The sequence below is a fragment of the Zootoca vivipara genome, chromosome 5 (assembly GCF_963506605.1).
Source record: "Zootoca vivipara chromosome 5, rZooViv1.1, whole genome shotgun sequence".
NCBI lineage: Eukaryota > Metazoa > Chordata > Lepidosauria > Squamata > Lacertidae > Zootoca > Zootoca vivipara.
Window position 1 is genome coordinate 62,310,167 of NC_083280.1, and position 21,928 is coordinate 62,332,094.

Here is a 21,928-nt window from a genome sequence, read left to right on the forward strand (position 1 = left end):
GTAAGTATTAATTCCATCTGAATTACCTTAGAAATTGTACTCATATTGACATTTCTGTCCTTGGGGAGTTTGGAATATGTCACCAAGCAATTATAACATGTAGGACATATGAACTACATATACGGCTGTTTGATTCTTTTTGAGATTTTTTTTTCTACGCATGATTTGTGTTTTATCTACATGGACAAATATAAATTTGTTTCTATGATTACTCTTCTGAACTTTACGATCATTTAAAATTAACATTTAAGCTCCAAGGAGGGCTCAGTTGAGTGTAAAAATATATACATCTGTAGTTGATAATCAACATATTACTTTGATAATCAACATATTAATTACCAACTATGCGAAGTTTATATGCTTTATATAGTTCTTTAGCTTCCTTTTTACTAGAAATGATATAATCACTAATTTCTTGTAAAATATGCTATATTTGGTAATTTGATTGCCCCGGTTAAAAAAATCCTTCTTCCCATCCTTTAGACTGCAATTTAAATATGTATTTTTAAGTTACTGTGTATACATTTTTAAGTTAGTTTGATACACATTACAAATACATCAGAACTTCGGGGCATATTGCATAGGGTAGATGTGTCTGCCCTATGGAACAGCTTCCTGTCATATGTCAGAGAGTTAGACAATTATATGACTCTCTTGGGAAGTTTTTATTTTGTCCCTTTATATTTTGTTGCAAGCTGCCCAGAGTGGTTGGGGTAACCCAGTCAGATGGGTAGGGTATAAATAATTGTTGATGATGATGATAATAATAATAATAATAATAGGAAGAAGAAAAAGTAACAGGGCAAGCCTTAAACATTTTAATAAATATTAAAGGTGCAGGAGTCTTATCCTATATATTTGACCACCCTAGCTGTACTGCCTATCTGTTCATAGTTTACTCCCTGAACTGCATATACAACTATGGATCCATAGAATCATAGAATTATAGAATTGCAGAGTTGGAAGGGACTCTGAGGGTCATCTGGTCCAACCACCTGCTATGCATGAACCTTAGCACGTGGTTCTCCATCCAATTTGAAACCATACCAGACCCTGCTTAGCTTTGCAAATGTGCTAACCGTGATCAACTCCCGCCTGGAAACCAATGTCCCCACTGTGGAAGGACGTATGGTTCCAGAATCGGCCTCCACAGTCACTTACGGACCCATTGTTAAAACCGTGTTTATGGAAGACAATCTTACTCAGCTATGAGTGATCGCCAAAGAAAGAAGAAGATTGCTGCACCACTAGGAGGATATGTATAATATTCATTGCCTTTCCTGAATACAGTTGGGCTTTGACAGCAACAGCAAAGATATTGCACAGGTTTTGTACTTCAAAAATGAAGGCGATACAGACTGGGCAGCAATATATTAGGTTAAAAATAACATGCATTTCCAAATAGATCTACTTTGTGATTCTGAAAATTGGAAAGGCAGTATATGGACAGCAAGATATTTGCAGGAATTATGCACATTTCCAAATAGATCTGCTCTGTGAATCTGAATGCACTTTGAGTCATGGTAAATCTGTGAAAACGCTATGATGACAATTGAGTCTTATTGCTATGGAGATGATTGTACTCTAATAACACAACCCTGACCTCTTGTGGGGAGAATGGGGAAGCTGTATAGGCTGTGATTCAATATTGCTCAGCCACAAGCAACAGAACCATGAAGGCAAAGGTCACAGAGCAGAAGCTCCTGGGTTTGTAAATAACTGGAAAAAAGATGCTGCAGCAGGCGCTCTAGAGACAGAAATAAAAAATAATCACTATTCTGGGCTTTCATACAGTGTGTTTCTGGTTGTTTACCAGTTTCAGACATTACTTTCAATGCAATATGGACTATCTTAAAGTCAGTGAATAGCCCAATTATAATTTATTTCTAAATAATTATGAGTTTCTCCAGAAAAGATTGTTTCTGTTGCCTGATTAGGAAACAGAAGATTACATTACAAGATAAATAAATGGCTTTCTTGTTGCAATTGGTGCTTGAAGGCTGCTAACTTCTTTAAGACTGTGCTTAAGTCTGTTTCCTATTCATTCATACATTTCCCACAGAGGATATAGTAAGCAGCTGAAGTTAATGTAACACAGACGTCTTGCAAGTGACATGAGGCTTTGTGAGTCAGTTGGAAAAACCACAGGCTGCCAAATCTACATAAAATTAACAATTTCATTTGGAAGCCTTCTTGCTGACTGACTGTACTGTGATAATTTAGTATCTGCAATGGCAGAGAAAGAGATCTCATGGATTAACACAAAATGATGTCTACGAGGAAAAATAAATCTGAGCCCAGGCCATCTGTCTGGTTGTTTTACAATATCAATTTCATGAGTCAACATTTCTGGTATAAATATTTACAGCAAAAAAAATGAACACCAGATTTGTGTGACATGAGGTAAATTTGGTCTGAAATAATAAGGAACAGTAGAAAGGCATCCAAAAGCAGGCTAGTACAAACTGTTTCTTTTTGTTGGTGTCTTGTTAAGAAAAACTGTTTAAAAGCTACATATTGGGTGTGGAGATAGCAGTGACTGCAGAGGTTTTGCCATCACTTTGGCAAACCAATTCACAAAGAGCGGCATAAACTTGCAGATCTTGGTTTCACCAATATGCCCATTCAGCAATAATATGCCCATTCAGTTAAATATTTCAGGATTTGGTTTGGTTGCTAAATACCCTTTCATTTCTTTAAAAATTGAAAATGAAACACATTCAGATTTTAGTATCAGTATCAAACTTTGTTTAGATTTTAGTGTTTGCTTTAGAGATTTTGAGAGCACTTCTACTTTTTTGTGGGATAATTCACAATTGTGTGTGTGTGTGTGAGAGAGAGAGAGAGAGAGAGAGAGGCCCAAAATCCCACAGGAGCTTTCTACTATTCACCAGATTTTTGTACAAGCTCTGTAATATCAATTTCCAAATAGGTTCATTTTCAGATCAGCTCACCTTACTTATACTTCAGTCTCATCAGGTTCAGATGGGTGAACCACATTAGTTATTGTGTTGACATGCACAGCTGATACCCCCTCAGACGTTTCTTTTGTGTGTGGATTATGATCTCTTTAACATCACTAAAAAAAATTGGCATTGCGGGGGGCTGGAGTCTCTTTTTCATCCATTTTTGAGATCTCTATACAGATGACTAATTTATGAAGAAGTCAGATTAAATACAATAACATATTTTATTGAAATATTACTCTGGAAAGTTAATTCTGTGCTTTCTATATATTTTAAATAAATCTTATATTTTAGGAAACAGTAATCCTTTTAAAAATTGTATTAGCTGTCTAAAGGTTGTATGAGGATAAAATGCTAATAAGACTATTCATGATTTTGCACTTCCTTTCATTAATGCTATCCCCTCCCTTTTTTTATTTAGGGATCTTTCTAATAACAGAATTGGCTGTTTAACACCTGAAATCTTTGTTGGCCTTAAAAACCTTCATAAATTGTGAGTATGGTACTTTTCAAAACTATGAAAAACACTAGCTATTGCAAATAGGAAAACCGACTCATCATTATGCCTTAAAGGAATTGTCACTTTCCCAAGAGTTTAAATTAATTTATCCAGAGTTACCTGAATGGAGTTACATTCTTGGGAGCAGGCACTCTTGGGTCTCAGTTCGCCCCTTCTGAAAAATCCTGGAGTGCTACGAGAACCACCTCCTTCCTTGGAATGGGGTTATACAGGTCTGGTTGAAACTCACCAGAGCTCAGTTCCAGCAGCTCTCAGGTGGGCCCCATTGCCATTATAAGAGACCAAGGGTGAGTTCTGGCACCTCTTTTTCAAGAAGAATAGCACTGGTAGGGAGATGATGGTGCAGAAGTTTGCTTTAAGAAATTTGCTTCTTTCCTTCCTACGGTATCTGTGGAAGCCTCTGCTGCTTGTTCTTAGTACCATTTTTTTTTTTACTAATTCATCTTCTTTGTCAACATTCTCTTGAACCTCATTTCTCCCTGCTGTGTTGTGTGGTGGCAGAGTTCCTAACCCATCTGGGGGTCATTTCTACCCACACCCCCTCAGATGTTTCTGGATGCATTGTGGGATTAAAATAAAAGACTGTGCCTATCCGTGACTGGTGACAGCCATTTTTACCCGAACAGTGTGTTACACTGTAATATAGCAGCCTTCCATAAAGGAGGAGGAATGGTTCTGGACCAGATTAGGAATGCTGCTGCCACTTACCACAATGACAAGTGGGGTGTCTGTGTGTCTGTGTCTCTCTCTCTCTCTCTCTCTGTGTGTGTGCCCATTTGTCTCTGCAGTTAAAGGGGGGAAAGAAAGAGAAAAGGAAACCCTTCAGTGCGTCCAGATGTTAATGTTAAGACTCCTGCCCTGAAAGTTATCCTCTAGCCCAGGCATGGCCAAACTTGGCCCTCCAGATGTTTTGGGACTACAACTCCCATCATCCCTAGCTAACAGGACCAGTGGTCAGGGATGGTGGGAATTGTAGTGCCAAAACATCTGGAGCGCCGAGTTTGGCCATGCCTGCTCTAGCCCATCAAAGACTGAACTTTTCCCTTCAGATTTGTTTTCCCCTCTCTTACTCACACAGACAAACACACACCCAGCCTCCGATGAATGTGATGAAAGAGTTCCAGTTGGAAATTTCAGCACAACACTAAATTAAAGTGATTGTCTGGGATGACTCCTTGACCAAGGTTTTGATCTACATGTAGATGTTGACTCTCAGACTACTTACTGAAGAAGAATTGCCGAAACAGGGCACTGTCCTGGTATATACACTTCATCTGACGTACACTGGTACCTTGGGTTACATACCTGATTCATTCTGGAGTGTGGTTCGTAACCCGAAAAGTACGTAACTCGAACAAGCGCCAAAGTGCGCTTCTGCGCATGCGCAAACTGCGCAGAACGAAAAATACTTCCAGGTTTGTGGAGTACATAACCCAAAGCAAACGTAACCCAAGGTACAACTGTATAAACTTCTACAGTATAAATAAATCCAACTACAGAAGAGACTATTTGAAACTATTGTATCATTTGAACTACTTACTATCAGGGATACATTACTACGGTGGCCTGAGTTCTTGCCTTTCTATTATTTCTGTGGGATCTTCCGTCAAGAACTCCAACTTCTTTACTTATTCATTATGTCTGAAGTGATGACACTAAATCATATGTGTTGCTGCAGCCAATCAGATTAAATGACAGAGGGGGCAAATGACACCAGGGCCAGCGAGAGCAGCAGCCACCTACCAAACCCAAAGGCAGCAAAAACCATTCGAAGAAATGTAAATGTTTGTACGGTTTGAATATGTTAATTTTGAAGTAGATGTTGAAAACTGTTAAGCAAAAAGTAAAACTAGAACTTGCAAAGCTCTTAGTGGTATGTAAGCAACATGAGGTGGTGGTGGGGAGAACATACGTTTTTTATTTGAAAAAGTAAAAGCTTGCCTTCTGGTGTGTCTGTATGACTGTACTATCTCCTAACTATTACATAGGAAGTGCAGGTGCAGTGTGTTTTGTATAAAAGGCAACAGATTATTTAAAAATAGGAATAGGAGTTTAGGTGTTTGTGTGTAGCTCGCATAAAGCAAAAACCAAGATTATATGCAATCCGGTCAATACCATCTGTGATTTGATTATACAGTATTAACTCTAGGATATGTCAGGAAGGTCTATATTCCATCATATTACATCAATCACCAAATTGATCCACATGCAACAGTTTTGCCTCATGCACAGTTCTGAATCTATCCAAATAGATTTAAGCAGAATCTTCAGGGGCATGGTGTGTGCTCCTTCAATAAAATTGCTTTCAGTCTTTTTTCTGCATTCAAGTCTAATACTTGGTGGTCATAACTGGACCATACTATTGTACTATACAGTTGTTAATATTCGTCTGCTGATAGTATTTTAATTTCTAGCCTCTATTGTCCTGAAAAGCATATGAAAGATCAAAATGGTAGTAGAATTGCAAAGGGATTGCCAGATGAATTGATAATTTGGAGACAAATGAGCTGTTCAGAAAAACTAATAATCTTCTCACTGGGTTACTTTCAGAGGCACTATTGCAGACTGATCAATTTTAATGAAGCAGTCAGTGTGTTGTTTGGCACTCATTTAAGTTGATTAATTGTTTGCTATGTACACATGCAGTCTCGGTACTTCTTTTCCTCTGTTTCTTTATTATTTGTGTAAAATTCTTTTTTTTTGTTTTTGTTTTACTTAAATAAATAAATAAATGTCCTTTTAAGATACCTATTTCCTTAATTTCCAAATATGGTATTACCATATATGATCAAAAGGAAATCATGACATAGTGAGAATTCTGTGGGAGAATCTCCAGAATAGTACACAGGGGCAGGAGAGGTGGTTTTGTCCGGCAAGCAGAAATACTTCTTCTGATGGAACAGTCCCCTTAGCATGAGTTCCACCACCCTATCTGCTTTTCATTTTCTCTGGATGAGACTTCCCTTGTGAGAGGAGATGTTCATGTCTCATATTTTTTCACTATTAGAATCTGACTTACAAATTTATGACACACCATTATTTGTGATTGATTTTTCCCTCCCTCCCTCTCTGCTCTCTTCTGGTTTGAGTTTAATACTTACATTATATATTGAATTTTTTAACTGAGGAAGTTTACTGAAATGGTTCATATTTTATGGCAGATGTGGATGATGGCAGCTGATAGCTAAAAATATGCCTGACTAATATACTGGCCTGCCTTTTCATGACTTGCTTATTTATCCCTTGGCCATATTTATGTGTGGTGAGCTGTTCATGTTTGAAACATGATTGTAAATTGCACATTTTAAAGGCAGCACATTTTCTTTACGTCTTCCTCCTCAGTGGCCATGTTGCTTATTCTAAGGATGAGTTACGCAGAGTAATTTTGAAAGCGTAATGGGGCTCTCAGTAATTCATACATCTCTTAGGAATACTCTGCTCTAAATATCAGGTGATGTAGAAGACTGGTGTTTTCCTTTAATAATATATCTGGACCCATTTTGATGGATCGACCGAAATCTCTGCTTGGATTTTTTGAAAATATAAATATTCCTTCTGCTGCAAATTAAGCTTCTTTAAAATTTATTCATTTATTTTATTCAAGTACCTCTGATTTCTATTTCATCCTGACTCTGAATAATCGCCAATGATTAGCTGTACAATATCATGTAACAACATCTCTGGTTACTGTGTAAATGTTACTGGAACAGCTAATCACTCTCTTCACTGCCAGAGGCAAGCACAGAACAAATAATGAGTAGGGATTTTTTAGTTTTATTTTTGCAGGGAGGAGGAAGAACCCAATCATGTTACAAGCAAAACATGTTTGCTGAAATACACCCTATTTGTTTATTTAAAAACATTTCTAAATCGCTTAGTGGTCTACGCTATGCACAATATAAAACCAGTATCTATTTTTTTTATATAAAAAATACAGCCTCAAACCAGTAAAACAATATAAAAAACATAGGAAGGAAAGTAAAACAGTGATTTGGGGAATTCATACATTGATATCAGAGTCCAATCTTTTGGGCCAGGTAAATCCTTTTTGTATGGCCTGCTACAGAATAGAGCAGGCATCCCCAAACTGCGGCCCTCCAGATGTTTTGGCCTACAACTCCCATGATCCCTAGCTAACAGGACCAGTGGTTGGGGGAGATGGGAATTGTAGTCCAAAACTTCTGGAGGGCCGAAGTTTGGGGATGCCTGGAATAGAGCCAACAGCAGAAAGTATCTGTCTTTGGGTCACCACCCTATTTTTGTAGGGTGTGGTGTCATGAAGTAGAGTCTCCCCAAATGTATATAGGGGCAGAAAGTCTTTCACGGAGGTTCTGAGCTGTTTAGGGTTGTCAGTGTTAACAGGCCCTTGAACATGGCAGCTGATCAGCAGCCAGCGCAGCTATGCTTGTCTCCAGGTACTCTGCTCAATCTGGACGTAGCATTCTGCATTGAGATCAATTGCAAGGCAAGTCCAACAGAGAGTGCAGTAGTCCAGTCATGAGGTAGCCAATGCATGAATCACAGTGGCTAAGCTATCCCTGTCCAGGAAAGGGCGCAGTTCAAGCATTCATTGCCACAGGTGTCACCTGAGCCTCCAGTAACAAAGATGGATCGAGGAGCACCTCCAAACTACTCACCTGCTCTTTCAGAGAGAGTGCAACCCAAACTCTAGGACCTGGGAACCTTTTACACACAGAGTCTCCATCTTTCCATCAGAAAGGGTACTTAGTGCTAGCTTGCCTACAATAGAGACAATCTATGCTACCGGATTTAAGAAGAGAGCAGAGAGAATTGCAGCATCTGCTAGATTTACTCCCATCTGGATGTCACTACAGGTCTTCATATACAAAATCGGCCAGGCACAGGAACAGTTTTCCCCCCCTTGTGCCATTAAATTCTTAAATTTGTAGATGTGTAGCTGAAGGGGAGGTCAATTATGGGTGGGTTTCTTTGCTTATTGTATTGTGAGTGGAACAGTGTGTGTATGTTTACATTGCAATGTAGCCGAAACAAATTCCAAGTATGTTGAAAATGTACTTTGCCAATAATAAATTATTCTATTCTATTATTCTATTACCAGGATTCATTCTAAGTTTGTTGAACCATCACTGCATCCAGGCACCATTTTTTATTTTTTTTAAAAGAGCCAGGGTGGTCCCAAGGTTAGAAAGTCTAGAGATGGTATATGGGTGGTAAATGTGAACATTATAAAATCAGATCCTACTTCTGCAAAGGATATGTTTGACCTAACTGGATATTCCTTGGCTGCTTTTTTGTGAGAACAAAAAACGTTTTGTGATGTGATATGTCTTTTTTTTAAAAAATCTTTTTTCCCCTTTTAGGAATTTATCAGGGAACATTTTTTCAAGTCTCATGAATGGACTCTTCTCTGAGCTTTTAGCTCTGAAAGCCTTGTAAGTATGCCTTGATTAGGTAAAGGCCAATTTTTGGCACATTTACACATATTTCTGTGATTAGCTTCATCATTATATAGCTTTTCAGCATTGTATGTTCAGTGAAATTAATATAAATTCCTTATGTGCATTTTGTAAAACACATTCTAATCCTTTTCTGTCACATGGAATATTTTCAGATCACTGGAATATTAAACAGTTGTGTTGGAGCCAGAATAGTAGGCTTGTAATAATTGTTTCATGGTGATTTTTAATTTGAAGTTGTTTTTTTTAAAAAAATGCTGAAGCTTTATGGTTGATTTCCCTTAACATTTTATAAAGGGCTGGATGGAAGCAGAGAACAAGCAAATTAATTCCTTACAGTGTTTACATAAAACATCTTATATGTTCATTATAACCCTACTTAGATTAAACATACTTATTAGAGTTTAAACATTCCTCTTTTCTAACAGATGGGTGGTTTATTAAACAATAAAAATAATGATGAAAAATTAACAAGTGTAGAGGGTAAATAGTGCTTCTATAATTACTTGCATAGACTCATAGAATTGTAGTGTTAGAAGGGACTCCAAGCATCATCTAGTCCAGGCATGTCCAACCAGTAGATCGCAATCTACCGGTAGATCCCTGGCTGATCCTGGTAGATCGTGGGACCCTTATTGAGCGTGGGATTAAATAAAGTTTACTGAAAGTTAACAAATAAAACTGAAGAACTCTGGCCAGTCCTACCCAAAAAAAGCTCAACAACTGTGGGCTCAACAACTCTGGCCGATCCACCCACCCCACGCATGCTCCTCCTCCCTCCAATGACAATGGGTAGATCACTGACAGTTTTTTTATACTGGGAGTAGATCGCAGTCTCTTGGGAGTTGGACGTGCCTGACTAGTCCAACCCTCTTCAATGGAGGAAACTCAACTAGATCATACATGACAGATGGCCATCCAACCCCTGCTTAAAGACTTCCATGTGGCAGTTAAATAGTACAGAGCCCAATATACCGTTATTGATTTCACTAGATTAGAAATAGAAATTGGCATCGTCTGTTGGAATTATGGAACTGAAAGGCTATAATGCAGGCCCGTCAAAGTCAAATGCGTTGGAAGGCATAATGCAGGTATCCATCTATGGCTTTCGTGAGGCAGAGTGAGGCAGATGCCTCAGGCGGCTGATAGAGTGGGTATAAGGTAGTAAAGGTGTTGTAGCAAGGTGTTGTGCCTACCATGATCCCTGCTTAGCTATCACGCTGCCCGTGGTGGAGGATGCTTCCATCACTACTGTCGGAGCAAGGTTCAACCTCCATCTGGTTGGTTTCAGTACATGGAATTGCGGGGTGGGGAGGACACCATTTTGCAATTTGCCTCAGGCATCAAAACATCATAGGCTGGGCCTCTTTGTTTGTATGCCACTTTCCCACAAAATTGTGCCCAGAGCGGTTCTCAACATGTCAAATGGGCAACAGTAGAACTAAAAAACATACCAGGCCCCTTTTTCAGATAATCACGGTGTCAAAAAAGTAGATACATCATTAAAATATATATTTAAAAAAACATTTTAAAAAATCAATCCATTTAATATTACTGAAAACAATACAAATGAACTTACCTAACAGCTTAAAAGTGAGAGAATAAAGCCTAACAGAGACAAAATGGTTTAAAAATATAGAAAGCTGCCTTACACCGAGTCCAACCCAATGTTAGTCTAGCTCAGTATTATCTACACCAGGCACCCCCGAACTCGGCCCTCCAGCTGTTTGCGAATGACAGTTCCCACCCACCCCTGACCACTGGTCCTGTTAGCTAGGGATGATGGGAGTTGTAGTCCCAAAACAGTTGGAGGGCTGAGTTTGGGGATGCCTGATCTACACTGACTGACAGCAGCTCCCAAGGGTTTCTGACAAGGAGTCTGCCAACCCTACCTGGAGATGCCAGGGATTGAACTTGGGGCCTTCTGCATGCAAAGCAGATGCTCTGCCTACAAAGATTCTCTACCGAGCTATGGCCCTTCCCCACGGTATACATACAAACCTGGGAATATAAATATCACCATTCCAGAAAGGGCATTCCGTGGAGGTTCACTGCAATCACATCCATTGGATTGCAGCCACACCACTCACATGTGGTAGCCTGCCAACTCTTACCTGGGTGATTTCCTGAGCAGCAGATGCACAGTGACTACACTCAATGTATTTTCCCCCTCTCTCACCTGAAATGCCAAATTAAAATTCCTAGGTTGAGAGCCAAAATTAATTCGACCTCAATAATTCTGAAAAACTGGATTCCCCACTTCTCCAGTTAAAATGTTTAAATCTTAGGTCACATACAGTATATAACCTGGCTATGTGCTTTCATGTAGTGAGAGTTGTTGTTATTACTATTTTAATCCTGTACTCTTAAATAACCCACGTCTCAAATACCTCATATAGCATTGTAAGCTTAAGAGCAAATGTTGAATTGGACACTAAGATGAGAGCTTTCATTGTTCCTAAACATCCATAACTGAAAGTGGGTTGTCATTTAAATTCATCAAGCTACTGGACCTGGGAGGCAAACCCCTCCTTGGCATGTATATGTATCCCATTAATAAAGGGAAAAGTGGAATGGTGCATCCATGCAGAGCACAATGCTCAACTAAAACACCCATATCATTATCCTGCTGTCCAAGAAGACAAACAAAACATCTGATTTAAGAGCTGCATTGTTTACGTAGTGTTGCGGTGGCATAATCAGACTCGTGGGCAAATAGCAGCGCTGTTTACATATGCTTGCAGAGGCATAGAGCTATACGGGAGAAGATACTGAATGGTTTAGGACATTAATGGTAAGCACAAATTAGTTCAAGCATGTTTTGAAGAATGTCCTGGCACACTCCCCAGTGGCATGGGATCATCCTACCAAAAAGAAGTTCCCATCATTATATGAATGAAGTGAAGTATGGGAACCTACAGTTGAGACATCAAGGCCAGGAGGAGGATCCCGGTTATTAAATTAATTATAAGGGATTCTACAGATTCTATCATTGCTTTGACACGTGGGTTAAACTCGTTTTATATTTTGATCTATGCTATGCTTGGTTGTTTTTATTGTTATTGCTGTTTATCAAATTTCTATACCACCCTTCACCCAAAATGACACAAAAATGCATATCATAATAACAAACAAAAACAATCCCTCACCCCAGTTTAAAAAGCCATAGATTAGACAATTAATTAGCCAAAAACATGGGAGAAAAGAAATGTTTGTGCCAGGCACCTCAATATATGTAATGAAGCCACCAGGTGAGCCTTCTTGGGGAGAGCATTCTGCAAGCGGGGAGCCACCGGAGAAAAGGCCCGTTCTTGTGTTGCTGCCCTCAAGACCTCTCGCAGAGGAGGCACACAAAGAAGAGCTTCAGATGATGATCACAGGGTCTGGATGATTGCATTGACTGTATTGCTTTCTGTTTGCAGTTAGCTACTTTGGGCTTTGCTCAGGAAGATTGTAAGCAATAAATGAAAAGAAATGCAGGGGTTGGCTCTAGACTTAATCTTTATTAAAATAGAACCATTTCAATAAATGGGACTTACATTAGCCATGACTTAAAAGTTCCATTGCTTTTTAGAGTGGGTACTTCAAGCACATGTAAACCTTGATTTGACTCAGGAAGTGCAAGTGAATTGCCCTTCCTCTATTTGCAGCTATCATAAATGTCCAAAGTTGGAACCATGCTTAGCTGGGGGGAAATGCATGTTCTGTGCCTACAGAAAAACACTGTTGTGAGACTGGGGGCTTCCATTGTTGAAGGAACTGGGCAGGTTTCTTGGTGAGCTAATTGGCTCCAAGTACACCCTGCGACGGGGTGAGCTCTTTTTGCTCGGTCCCAGCTCCTGCCAACCTAGCAGTTCGAAAGCATGTCAAAGTGCAAGTATATAAATAGGTACCGCTACAGTGAGAAGTTAAACGGTGTTTCCGTGCACTGCTCTCATTCGCCAGAAGCGGCTTTGTCATGTTGGCCACATGACCTGGAAGCTGTACGCCGGCTCCCTCGGCCAATAACGCGAGATGAGCGCCGCAACCCCAGAGTCGGGCACGACTGGACCTAATGGTCAGGGGTCCCTTTACCTTTACCTTTACACGTCATTAGTATAAAAAAGGAAGGTGATCTGTGCCAGAAGGCAAATGGATGAGCCCCCTCTTTCACCTGGATGGTAGTGAGAAGGACAATAGCCAGAGCAGAGCTGTGTGTGGGAGCTGGACTGGAAGCAGGCTGCAGGCAGAAGCCTGAGAATGAGAGCCATGCTTAATTTCTGCTTGAATCCAAGTCTGTGGCCAGTGCTCTTTTTCTCGGGGGCACTCAAAGGTATACAGTACCAGCACTTTTTTTCCTAGAAGAAAAGCACCGGCTGTGGCTATGGAAAAAGCAAGACCTTTTGGGTGCTAATGCTGTGAGCCCCTCCATCGCAGGCTCAGGTTGTCTTCTTCTTCAGCGATCACTCATAGCCAAGAAAAAGGTCTTAACAGTGAGTCCGTAAGCGACTCTGGAGGCCAATTCTGGATCCGCACATCCTTTCACAGTGGGGACATAGGTTTCCGGACGGGAACATGGTGAGGGTTTGCCAAATGTGCCTTTCTCTTAGCACGTTTCTCCCTTTCGTCCTGAGTTCGAGCGTCTTCAAAGCCCATGACACCTTTTGTAAAGGCTGTTCTCCAACTGGAGCACTCGCAGGCCAGTGTTTCCCAATTGTTGGTGTTTATACTACATTTTTTGAAGATTTGCCTGGAGAGAGTCTTTAAATCCCTTTTGTATATATGTGTGAATAAATCATAGATCATAAATGCAGCATGGTCTCTGCGGTACCTCATCCCAAGAAGCCCAAACCCTGGCTAAACCCCTGGAACCCCTGGAATCTTACACTGCTTGGAGACTGGGGTGGCATGCAACAACATGTTCAGCCTCATGGAGGAGAGATGAATGGATGTGGATGATTATGTGCAGATAGAAGCTGCACACCTTGTCCTTGATACTGATGTGTCATTAGTGCGGATGCCACTCGGATTATCTGTCTAGCTTTCTTTTAAGAGCTAGTTAACTGAGATTTGTGAAATGTCATCAGTGTTTCAATGATTAGTTTTCTATGAAAAATCACTGTATAAAAATGATTTTGAAAGGGATAGTATTGATTGGTTTTGGGTTTCGTTTCAGACATTTCTACACTGATTCTCTCACCTGTGACTGTAATCTCAAATGGGTTTTACACTGGGCTAGAAATGCCTCAGTTCGGATCTCAGAAGAAACAGTTTGTGCTTTCCCCAGGAGTTTACAAGGAACAGCATTTCAGAACCTGAAAGAAAACCAGCTGATGTGTGGTGAGTGGTACTCTAGTTTCATCGTCATGAATGGAAACCAGTGTTCTCAGAGAAAGTGTATTCTGAAGGATAAATGCCAAGTGATTGGTGTGCAGAACTGGATGATAGCTGTAAGAAAGCAAATATGTCAGAAACCATTCTGAGGCTTAAGGTTAAATAGTGTGCAACTTTAAAAAAACAAAAACAAAATTAGATTTCAGATCTCTTTTGTATATAAATAAATGTTCCTTGTAAAACTACCAGTGCCCTTATCTGCCTTTGTAATTCTTACACATTTGAATGTATCGTAGGAAAGGTATTTCTCATTGCATTTTATCTTCAAATAAATAATCTTTTTTCATTAGATTGTAGTGTGACAACAGGGAATAAATGTCAATCTATCTGCCACTCACCTTCACAAGCCTTGCAATATAAGCTGTACCTGTGTAGGGAAGGATGAATTTTAATAATGGGGAGCTTTAAGAGAGGCAAAGATCTTAAAACAAATATTTGAAATAATAGAAACGGAATGGGTGGGAAGGAGATAAAATAACATGTGTCAAGTCTAGTCTCTTATATTTGAGCAATCTCGAAACCACAGTGTGAATATCGCTTTCTGAAGATCTCATCATGAGAACAAAACTGACCCTGAAAAAACGTAGAAGTTATTCTCTAGATTTTGTTTTAAGACTTTGGTATAGGAAGAAATGTTATTTCGCTATGTGCCACATGGTTATCTGACTTGCAAAGCATTTGTATGTGCAGTTTACATGCGTGCATTTATAAAATGTACTCCAGAATACTTTGTCCAGAATACTCTGAATAGTTTTATACCATCCTTTTCTTTCAAATTTCTCTATCAGAGGACTGTTGATCTTTCCCCTCAGCCAATTTCCTGTGGTTACAGCAGTTCATCTGTGTAACAAGTCAAATATGTGAATATCAGAGTTTGAAACACCTTGGCATCACAGCTTGTTACCAAGCTGTGCAAAATAACTTATTAGAAACAAGTTTTTCTTATGAATTAAATATAAAATTGATGCCACCCAGTGAAGTTCATTTGACATGAAGTCTGGATTTGTACCTGTTTATCTTCATTAAAACATGAACAGAAGGTTTTGGCTAGGTCTGCCTGAAGCATAACTGATCCCAGGCAATTCTCCCTATGTGCTGTAAGCAAGCTTTGCAAATTCAGCCTAGCTGAGCAGCCAGCAGCTATTCTCATTTCTAGAAATCTGAAGTAAGAAATGTTAATTTCTTCTTGGCTTTATGGCTGTTCCATTAATTTTCACACTTGGTATCCAAGGACAAAGCCAAAGGGTTCCTTAATTTTTAGTCAATCTTTTATATTATTTATATTGATTGCATTGACATGCTGACTATAATACTTCAGGCTCTTTCGCAGGTTGCCTACAGAGCTGCTGCAAAGATGGTCCTGAGGAGACTATTGCCTTTTCTTCAAATTAATCACCACCTTCATTTTACTTTATAATTAATCAAACTTAAACTCAGTTAGGGGGATGCGGGTGGCACTGTGGTCTAAACCACTGAGCCTCTTGGGCTTGCCGATCAGAAGGTCGGTGGTTCAAATCCCCATGATGGGGTGAGCTCCCATGGCTCGGTCCCAGCTCCTGCCAACCTAGCAGTTCGAAAGCATGTCAAAGTGCAAGTAGATAAATAGGTACCGCTCCGGCAGGAAGGTAAACGATGTTTCCATGTGCTGCTCTGGTTTCACCAGAAGCGAGTTAGTCATGCTAGCCACATGACCTGGAAAAACTGCAGACAAATGCCGGCTCCCTCTGCCTGTAAAGCGAGATGAGCGCCGCAAACCCAGAGTTGTCTGCGACTGGACTTAACTATCAGGGGTCCTTTAGCTTTACCTTTAAAATCAGCTAGAAAATGTTGAGGAACAGACAGATCAGTCCTACACTGGGATTTGCGATAGTCTTCTATGTTGGTGGAACAGCTGCCTTATCCAATGATTGGTTTGCCCAGGAAGGAAGGAGAGAAAACACCTTAAAGGGTGATTAGACAAATTAGAGGAGGGTAACACTATCAACAGCTGCTAGCCATGATGTCTGTGATCTTTCTCCAGTACTGGAGACTGCATGTCTCAGAATGCCAGTTGCAGGAGAATACCAGTGGAGAAAATGTGCTCGTGGATTTCCCATAGACATCTGGCTGTCACTGTTGGAACAGAATGTTGGACTAGATGGACCTTTGGCATAGTCCATCATCACTTCCCACTTTCATCAGCCCCAATGGCTCAGCCACCAGTGTCCTTGCTATGCCAATCTCTAGGCATCCTTAGGGGCACAGATTTAGATCCCCTTATGAGCCCAACAACACCCAATGAGGAGGAGAAGCGGCCCACACAACAGAGCTTCCTGGGCAGGATGTCTGGAGAGAGCACCCCTAGCCCACCCATAGATGAGGATTCAAGACCCACCCATGGAGGCAAAATCTCTCTTGCCAAACAACCAGTGGGATGGGCCAGGACACATAACGAGGAACCACAGACACCCACTGATAGCAGAAACGTACAACTTCAGTGGCAATGAAGAGGAAACTTGAATGATGCTGTGGAATATATTTTTCCTAATGCTTTCCTGCACTATGAAACATTAAGCTAAATGTTCTGTCTATGTTGTTAAACATATTTCTGTGCACCAGATGCGAAGACAATAAATGTTTTTAATTATTTTTCCTTTGCAGACTTTTTACAATGTTGCCTTTGTCTAATGTTCATACTCTTTCCTTGTTTGTCACTCGCTTCATAAGGGGGAAAGTGGTTTAGCTGAAAGCACACCATGTAAAATACCTATTGAAATGAATGTACAATGAACAGCTCAAATGGCAGTTTTTAATTCATAAGATCATTGTCAGATTTACACTGTAAATGTTTTTTATTCCTTTGCAATATAGGTTTTTTTATTTTATTTTCTGGAGGAGATGACAAAGGAGAGAAATATTAGCATTAGCAGTAGTAGTTACTTTCTGAAGGCTTCTCTGACTTGCACGACCAGGGCCAAAATGCACATGACATTAGCTGTATAGCTCTACCTTTAAGTGAATTTCAATAGAACTTTTTTCTGGGCAAACTGCAGGCATAGGAATCCAGGTCTAGATTAAATCTCCTATAACCCTATGCAAGGGTTCCGAGCCTAGATCAGGCCGCGCCACGCAATATCTCAAAACAAGCCTTCACTTTAGGGTGGAATTATGTGACTAAAGTCTGGGGTAGTATAGACCTAAATTTAATCACATTCATTTAACTAAAATGACATACAAACTACAGGGACCTGATCCTAACTTGAAGCAGGGAAGGTGTCAGGGAGCTTAGGGTGCATCTTCCTCTGCACCCTGATATTCCATATGAGACAATTCCTAGGCAACACCCGTATTTTAGGGTTCAAATAGATTAGGATCTCCTATTGCGTTTGAAAACCTTACTGTAAATGTATCACGGGATTGGTCTGAGGAAGGTAGGGTTAACCCTTTATCTTTGTATCATTTCTCTGTGTAAAATCAACAGTTGCAGCTGCTGTTCCCCCCCCCCCCAAAAGGGGCAATATATATTGGTATCCATATGAGTATCAGATTAAGCCTGTCAAAAATTAAGCATAAATTGTAAGGGTAAAGCCATAGCACAAATATCAATTTCTTTGTGACTGTTCTACTGTGGCTCAGGCTAGATAATAGGAATTGCCTTCTCAGGTTTTGTTTCTTTGCATCTATGGTCTACAGTAAACAAATATTCATGGTAGTTTTTTTCAGATCAACACATTGTGCTGTACCCTGTGGTTTTTGTTCTAGTGAAAATTTAGAGTCCACATTCTGGGAATCAAACATTGTATGGGTGGGAGGCCATTTACATACTACTTTGGCTTCAATCGTTTCATTCTGCATTTCTCTAATAGCTATAGGATAGAATCTTTTCTTCCTCCTTTGTGAACTGAAAGTCGTTCCATGCAGTAATTACATTTTTTGATGGAGTCAACTAATGGCATTGCTATTCTTTAGTAAGCTTATGTCCTGGCTTATCTTATTGCTCATTGCCACTGCTATCTAACCTGTTAGTGAGTCTTGTAGCCTTCTATATCAGAGTGAAAACTGTGTATTTTGAATTAGCTTCATCATATTATTTTGCTCTATGACCTATGAAAATGCCCTCTCATAACAGATAAGGAAAGCCATCAAATTCCCTGATTTTCACTAGACAGTAAGAACTGTTGCTCAAAAGTGTTTCACACTTCAAATTCACTTAAAAAGCACCCAGGGTGAATCAGTAAAGGAATAAGGTTACTTGGCATTGTTTCCTCAGATGCAATCTCCAAAAATTATAGTGTATGGCTAAGGGAGGGAAGGAGAGAATTTAGCAAATTATGATGACAGACTCCCTTTATTTCAGCAGTTATTCTCTAAGTGACCCTCAACAGAAATTAAATGCTCAAGCTAATTGAAATAAAGCAGTATCTTCAAGTTACCTGGAAATCAAGCAGACATGGATATAGGTGAAATCTACCTTGGCAAAGTGAGAAGTGATTCTGAGGCTTTCACAAAACTTTACGAGCAGTGACAGCACCACACTAGGAGAAAGTTTTTCTCCTTGAAATATACTCGGAGTCGAAAGTGAATTTCATACTCTTTATTCAGCTTGTACCGGTAGTAGCAAAAGGAGAAGAAGAGAAGGAATGGCTCTTTCCCCAAAACGTCTGCTTATATACATTATTTACACAATGGGCCTTGCGTGATTGGCTACTTCAGGGCTACACCTGCAGGCCAATCAGGTTGCAGATTGACATCTGCCAGCAGCCTGATTGGCTGCTCCTGCTGGCCAATCAGGTTGCTGATTCACTTCCACCTGGAGCTGGATTGGGTGGCTCCTGCTGACCAATCAGACTGCTGCATTCATGATCCTATTGTTCTAGGATTCAGCTCAGTACATAACACTCCTCATGGTTTTATTATTTATTATCATTTATTTAATGTATTTGTATCCCGCCTTTCTCCTAAATTGGGTTACAAGGCTTCTTTAAAAACCATCATTATAAAATACAAAATGACGAAAGCAAACTGGTTAAAAACAACTAGTTACAAACAAATACAATATTTTAAAAAAACTAGAACCAGAATTAAAATTCTGATTGTCCTGTAGCCAAGATGACCTGCACCTGTTTCCCAGTGGCCTTTCTAAATAGGAAGGTCTCAGACTGCTGGCAGTAAGATGACAAGGAGGAAGCAAGCTTGACTTCTTTTTAGAGGGAATGCCACAATATGGGAGCTTGGGATAATATGCGGCTTGGGACCCCACAATATGCTGTAAGGACACCAGAAATGTAATATGGATGATTGGCTTCCCAAATTGACCAGACGAAATCTCAGGCAGTTGTACATATTATAAAACAGATTTATTAAAACATTTATTGCAATAAATGGTGGCAGTGAGAATGAGTTTCTCATTCTGCCCAACCCATGGGCATACACAGAGTGCTTTTATACCTTTTTGACAGAGTGAAGGCCAGCCTTTCTGCAGTACTTCATCAACCAATCAAGAGAGAGCACCCCAAGATGCAAAGTCATTTACCTAACTCCACTAAGTGGCGTTATGTACCTGGTACTTTCATACACGTGTAACTGCGGTTTTGTGGCAGGGCTACATCCTCTGACAGTGGGTTGAAACAGGCCCTGTCTAGTTTGCTAGAGTTTCTCAGAAGTGCTGTGTGTGGTTAGATCTTTGCATTAGATGTGCAAACATGCTGTGCCTGTGTGCAAAGTGCTGTCTGGTTTACTTTCTATCAGAGGCAGAGAGATTTAGAAAATGGAGTTCCTCTTGCTTTTAGGGCCTGCATGGCCTGACCAGGATTATTCTGGCCCTGGTCATTGCCACCCTATAATGCAGCTTGGGACCCTTGTACCTACGGGACCGCCTCTCCTGGTATGCCCCGCAGAGGAGCTTAAGGTCCACAAACAACAATATTCTGGAGATCCCGAGCCATAAGGTGGCTAGATTGGCCTCTACTAGGGCCAGGGCCTTTTCAGTACTGGCCCCAACTTGGTGGAACGCTCTTTCACAGGAGACCAGGGCCCTGCGGGATTTGTCATCTTTCCGCAGGGCCTGCAAGACAGAGCTGTTCCGCCTGGCCTTTGGGTTGGATTTAGTCTGACCCCTGTGTTTTCCTCCCTCATGGCTTGGATTTATGGACTACTTAAAATGAGGCTGCGTTTTAAATTTTAATACTGTATTTTAATCTGTATTCTAATTAATTTCTTTTTATGTTTAATTGTAATTTTATTGGTGTGAGCCACCCTGAGCCCGGTTTTGACTGGGGAAGGCGGGGTATAAATAAAATTTTATTATTATTATTATTATTATTATTATTATTATTATTATTATTATTTGTACCCCACCCATTCGGCTGGGTTTCCCCAGCCACTCTGGGCGGCTTCCAACAGAGATTAAAATACATTAAAATATCACACATTAAAAACTTCCCTAAACAGGGCTGCCTACAGATGTTTGACAACCCTTGGACTAGGTACCTAAGTGGCATATTGTTGGGCTGTTCCTTATGATGCTAACTGGTAGGGATGCTAGGCTGGAAAAGTGTAAAGTGCTAAAATTGCCTCCTGCAGATTTTTTAAATATAACTCTGGCTTTAGCTGTGGATGAAACTGGCAAAAAACAGTGGTGCGTGTGAGCTAGAGAGAGAGATTATACACAGAATGAATGTGTTTCACCTTTGAAAAAAAATAACCTGTAGCCAATTGGTGTGACCATTGCATTCTAAATTAGGAAAGCCCAAGCAAATTATCTCTACTTCTTATTATGGTTCACGGCTGAGGCACATAAACAATAGTACTTAGATTTAGGCACTAACACGGGAATCACGTAGCAACTGTCTGTATTTCAATGACTTTCCAGCCCATCAATTTTGAAAGCTACCTTAATTTTAACAGTCAAGTCATGAGTGAAATTAGCACACAGTGAGTGACATGCAGAATATTATCTGGAATACCGGTAGGTTTTATTCATTTATTTTATTTTTTAAAAAAATCCTCATAATAATATACCTGTGTAGAAAATTTTAGTAGACTGACTTTCTATTTCATATTCTTTTGAAAGACATTCATTTAGAATGTTATTCAACATTTAAATTGGAACATTGTACAGTTATTCTAAAGGAGAAACATTTTTTTATTATTGCTGGTATTCAGGCTGTCTCACACACACACACACACACACACACACACACACACACACACACACATTGCTCAAAAAGGTTTCAGCCTCCCTCTTCAAAAGCATACTTATGTTTTAAAAAAGAAGAAAAGTGGGCTTTTTAAGCTCCAGTGTATTCTATGAATGTCCATTGAAGTTGCCTCTAAATGAAAAGGAAGAGCAGATTTTCACATTTTCTTGCCTTTCATTGCATTCTTAATCGCTTTGAGAGTTATGTGTCAGCAGCAATTCTCAGGTCTTAACAGTGAGGCTTGAGTACCCAGTCTGAGGGGTCATTCTTCTCCTGAGGAGGAGAAATCAGTGCAGAAGAGCAAAAACTACATATGTACTGTATCAAGTTCCATTAAATAAAAATATAAATTGTTTGCAGTCTAAACCTGTGTCAAAAGTCACTGAGCTGACATGTCCCCATTTCGCTGCCTCATATCCGACATGGAAATGAACTGAAATGGGTGGGGTCATT

The 21,928-nt window shown here is 40.0% G+C and overlaps 1 protein-coding gene across 2 annotated transcripts in view; it reads left to right on the forward strand.

The window, feature by feature from the left end:
• ADGRA1 (adhesion G protein-coupled receptor A1) overlaps positions 1–21,928 on the forward strand; it is a 305,321-nt gene that overhangs the window by 93,128 nt on the left and 190,265 nt on the right. For both annotated transcript variants that reach the window (XM_035137651.2, XM_035137652.2), the window contains exons 4-6: positions 3,388–3,459; positions 8,829–8,900; positions 14,080–14,243. In XM_035137651.2, coding sequence (XP_034993542.2) covers positions 3,388–3,459; positions 8,829–8,900; positions 14,080–14,243 — 308 coding nt within the window. The remainder of the gene's footprint in view (positions 1–3,387; positions 3,460–8,828; positions 8,901–14,079; positions 14,244–21,928) is intronic.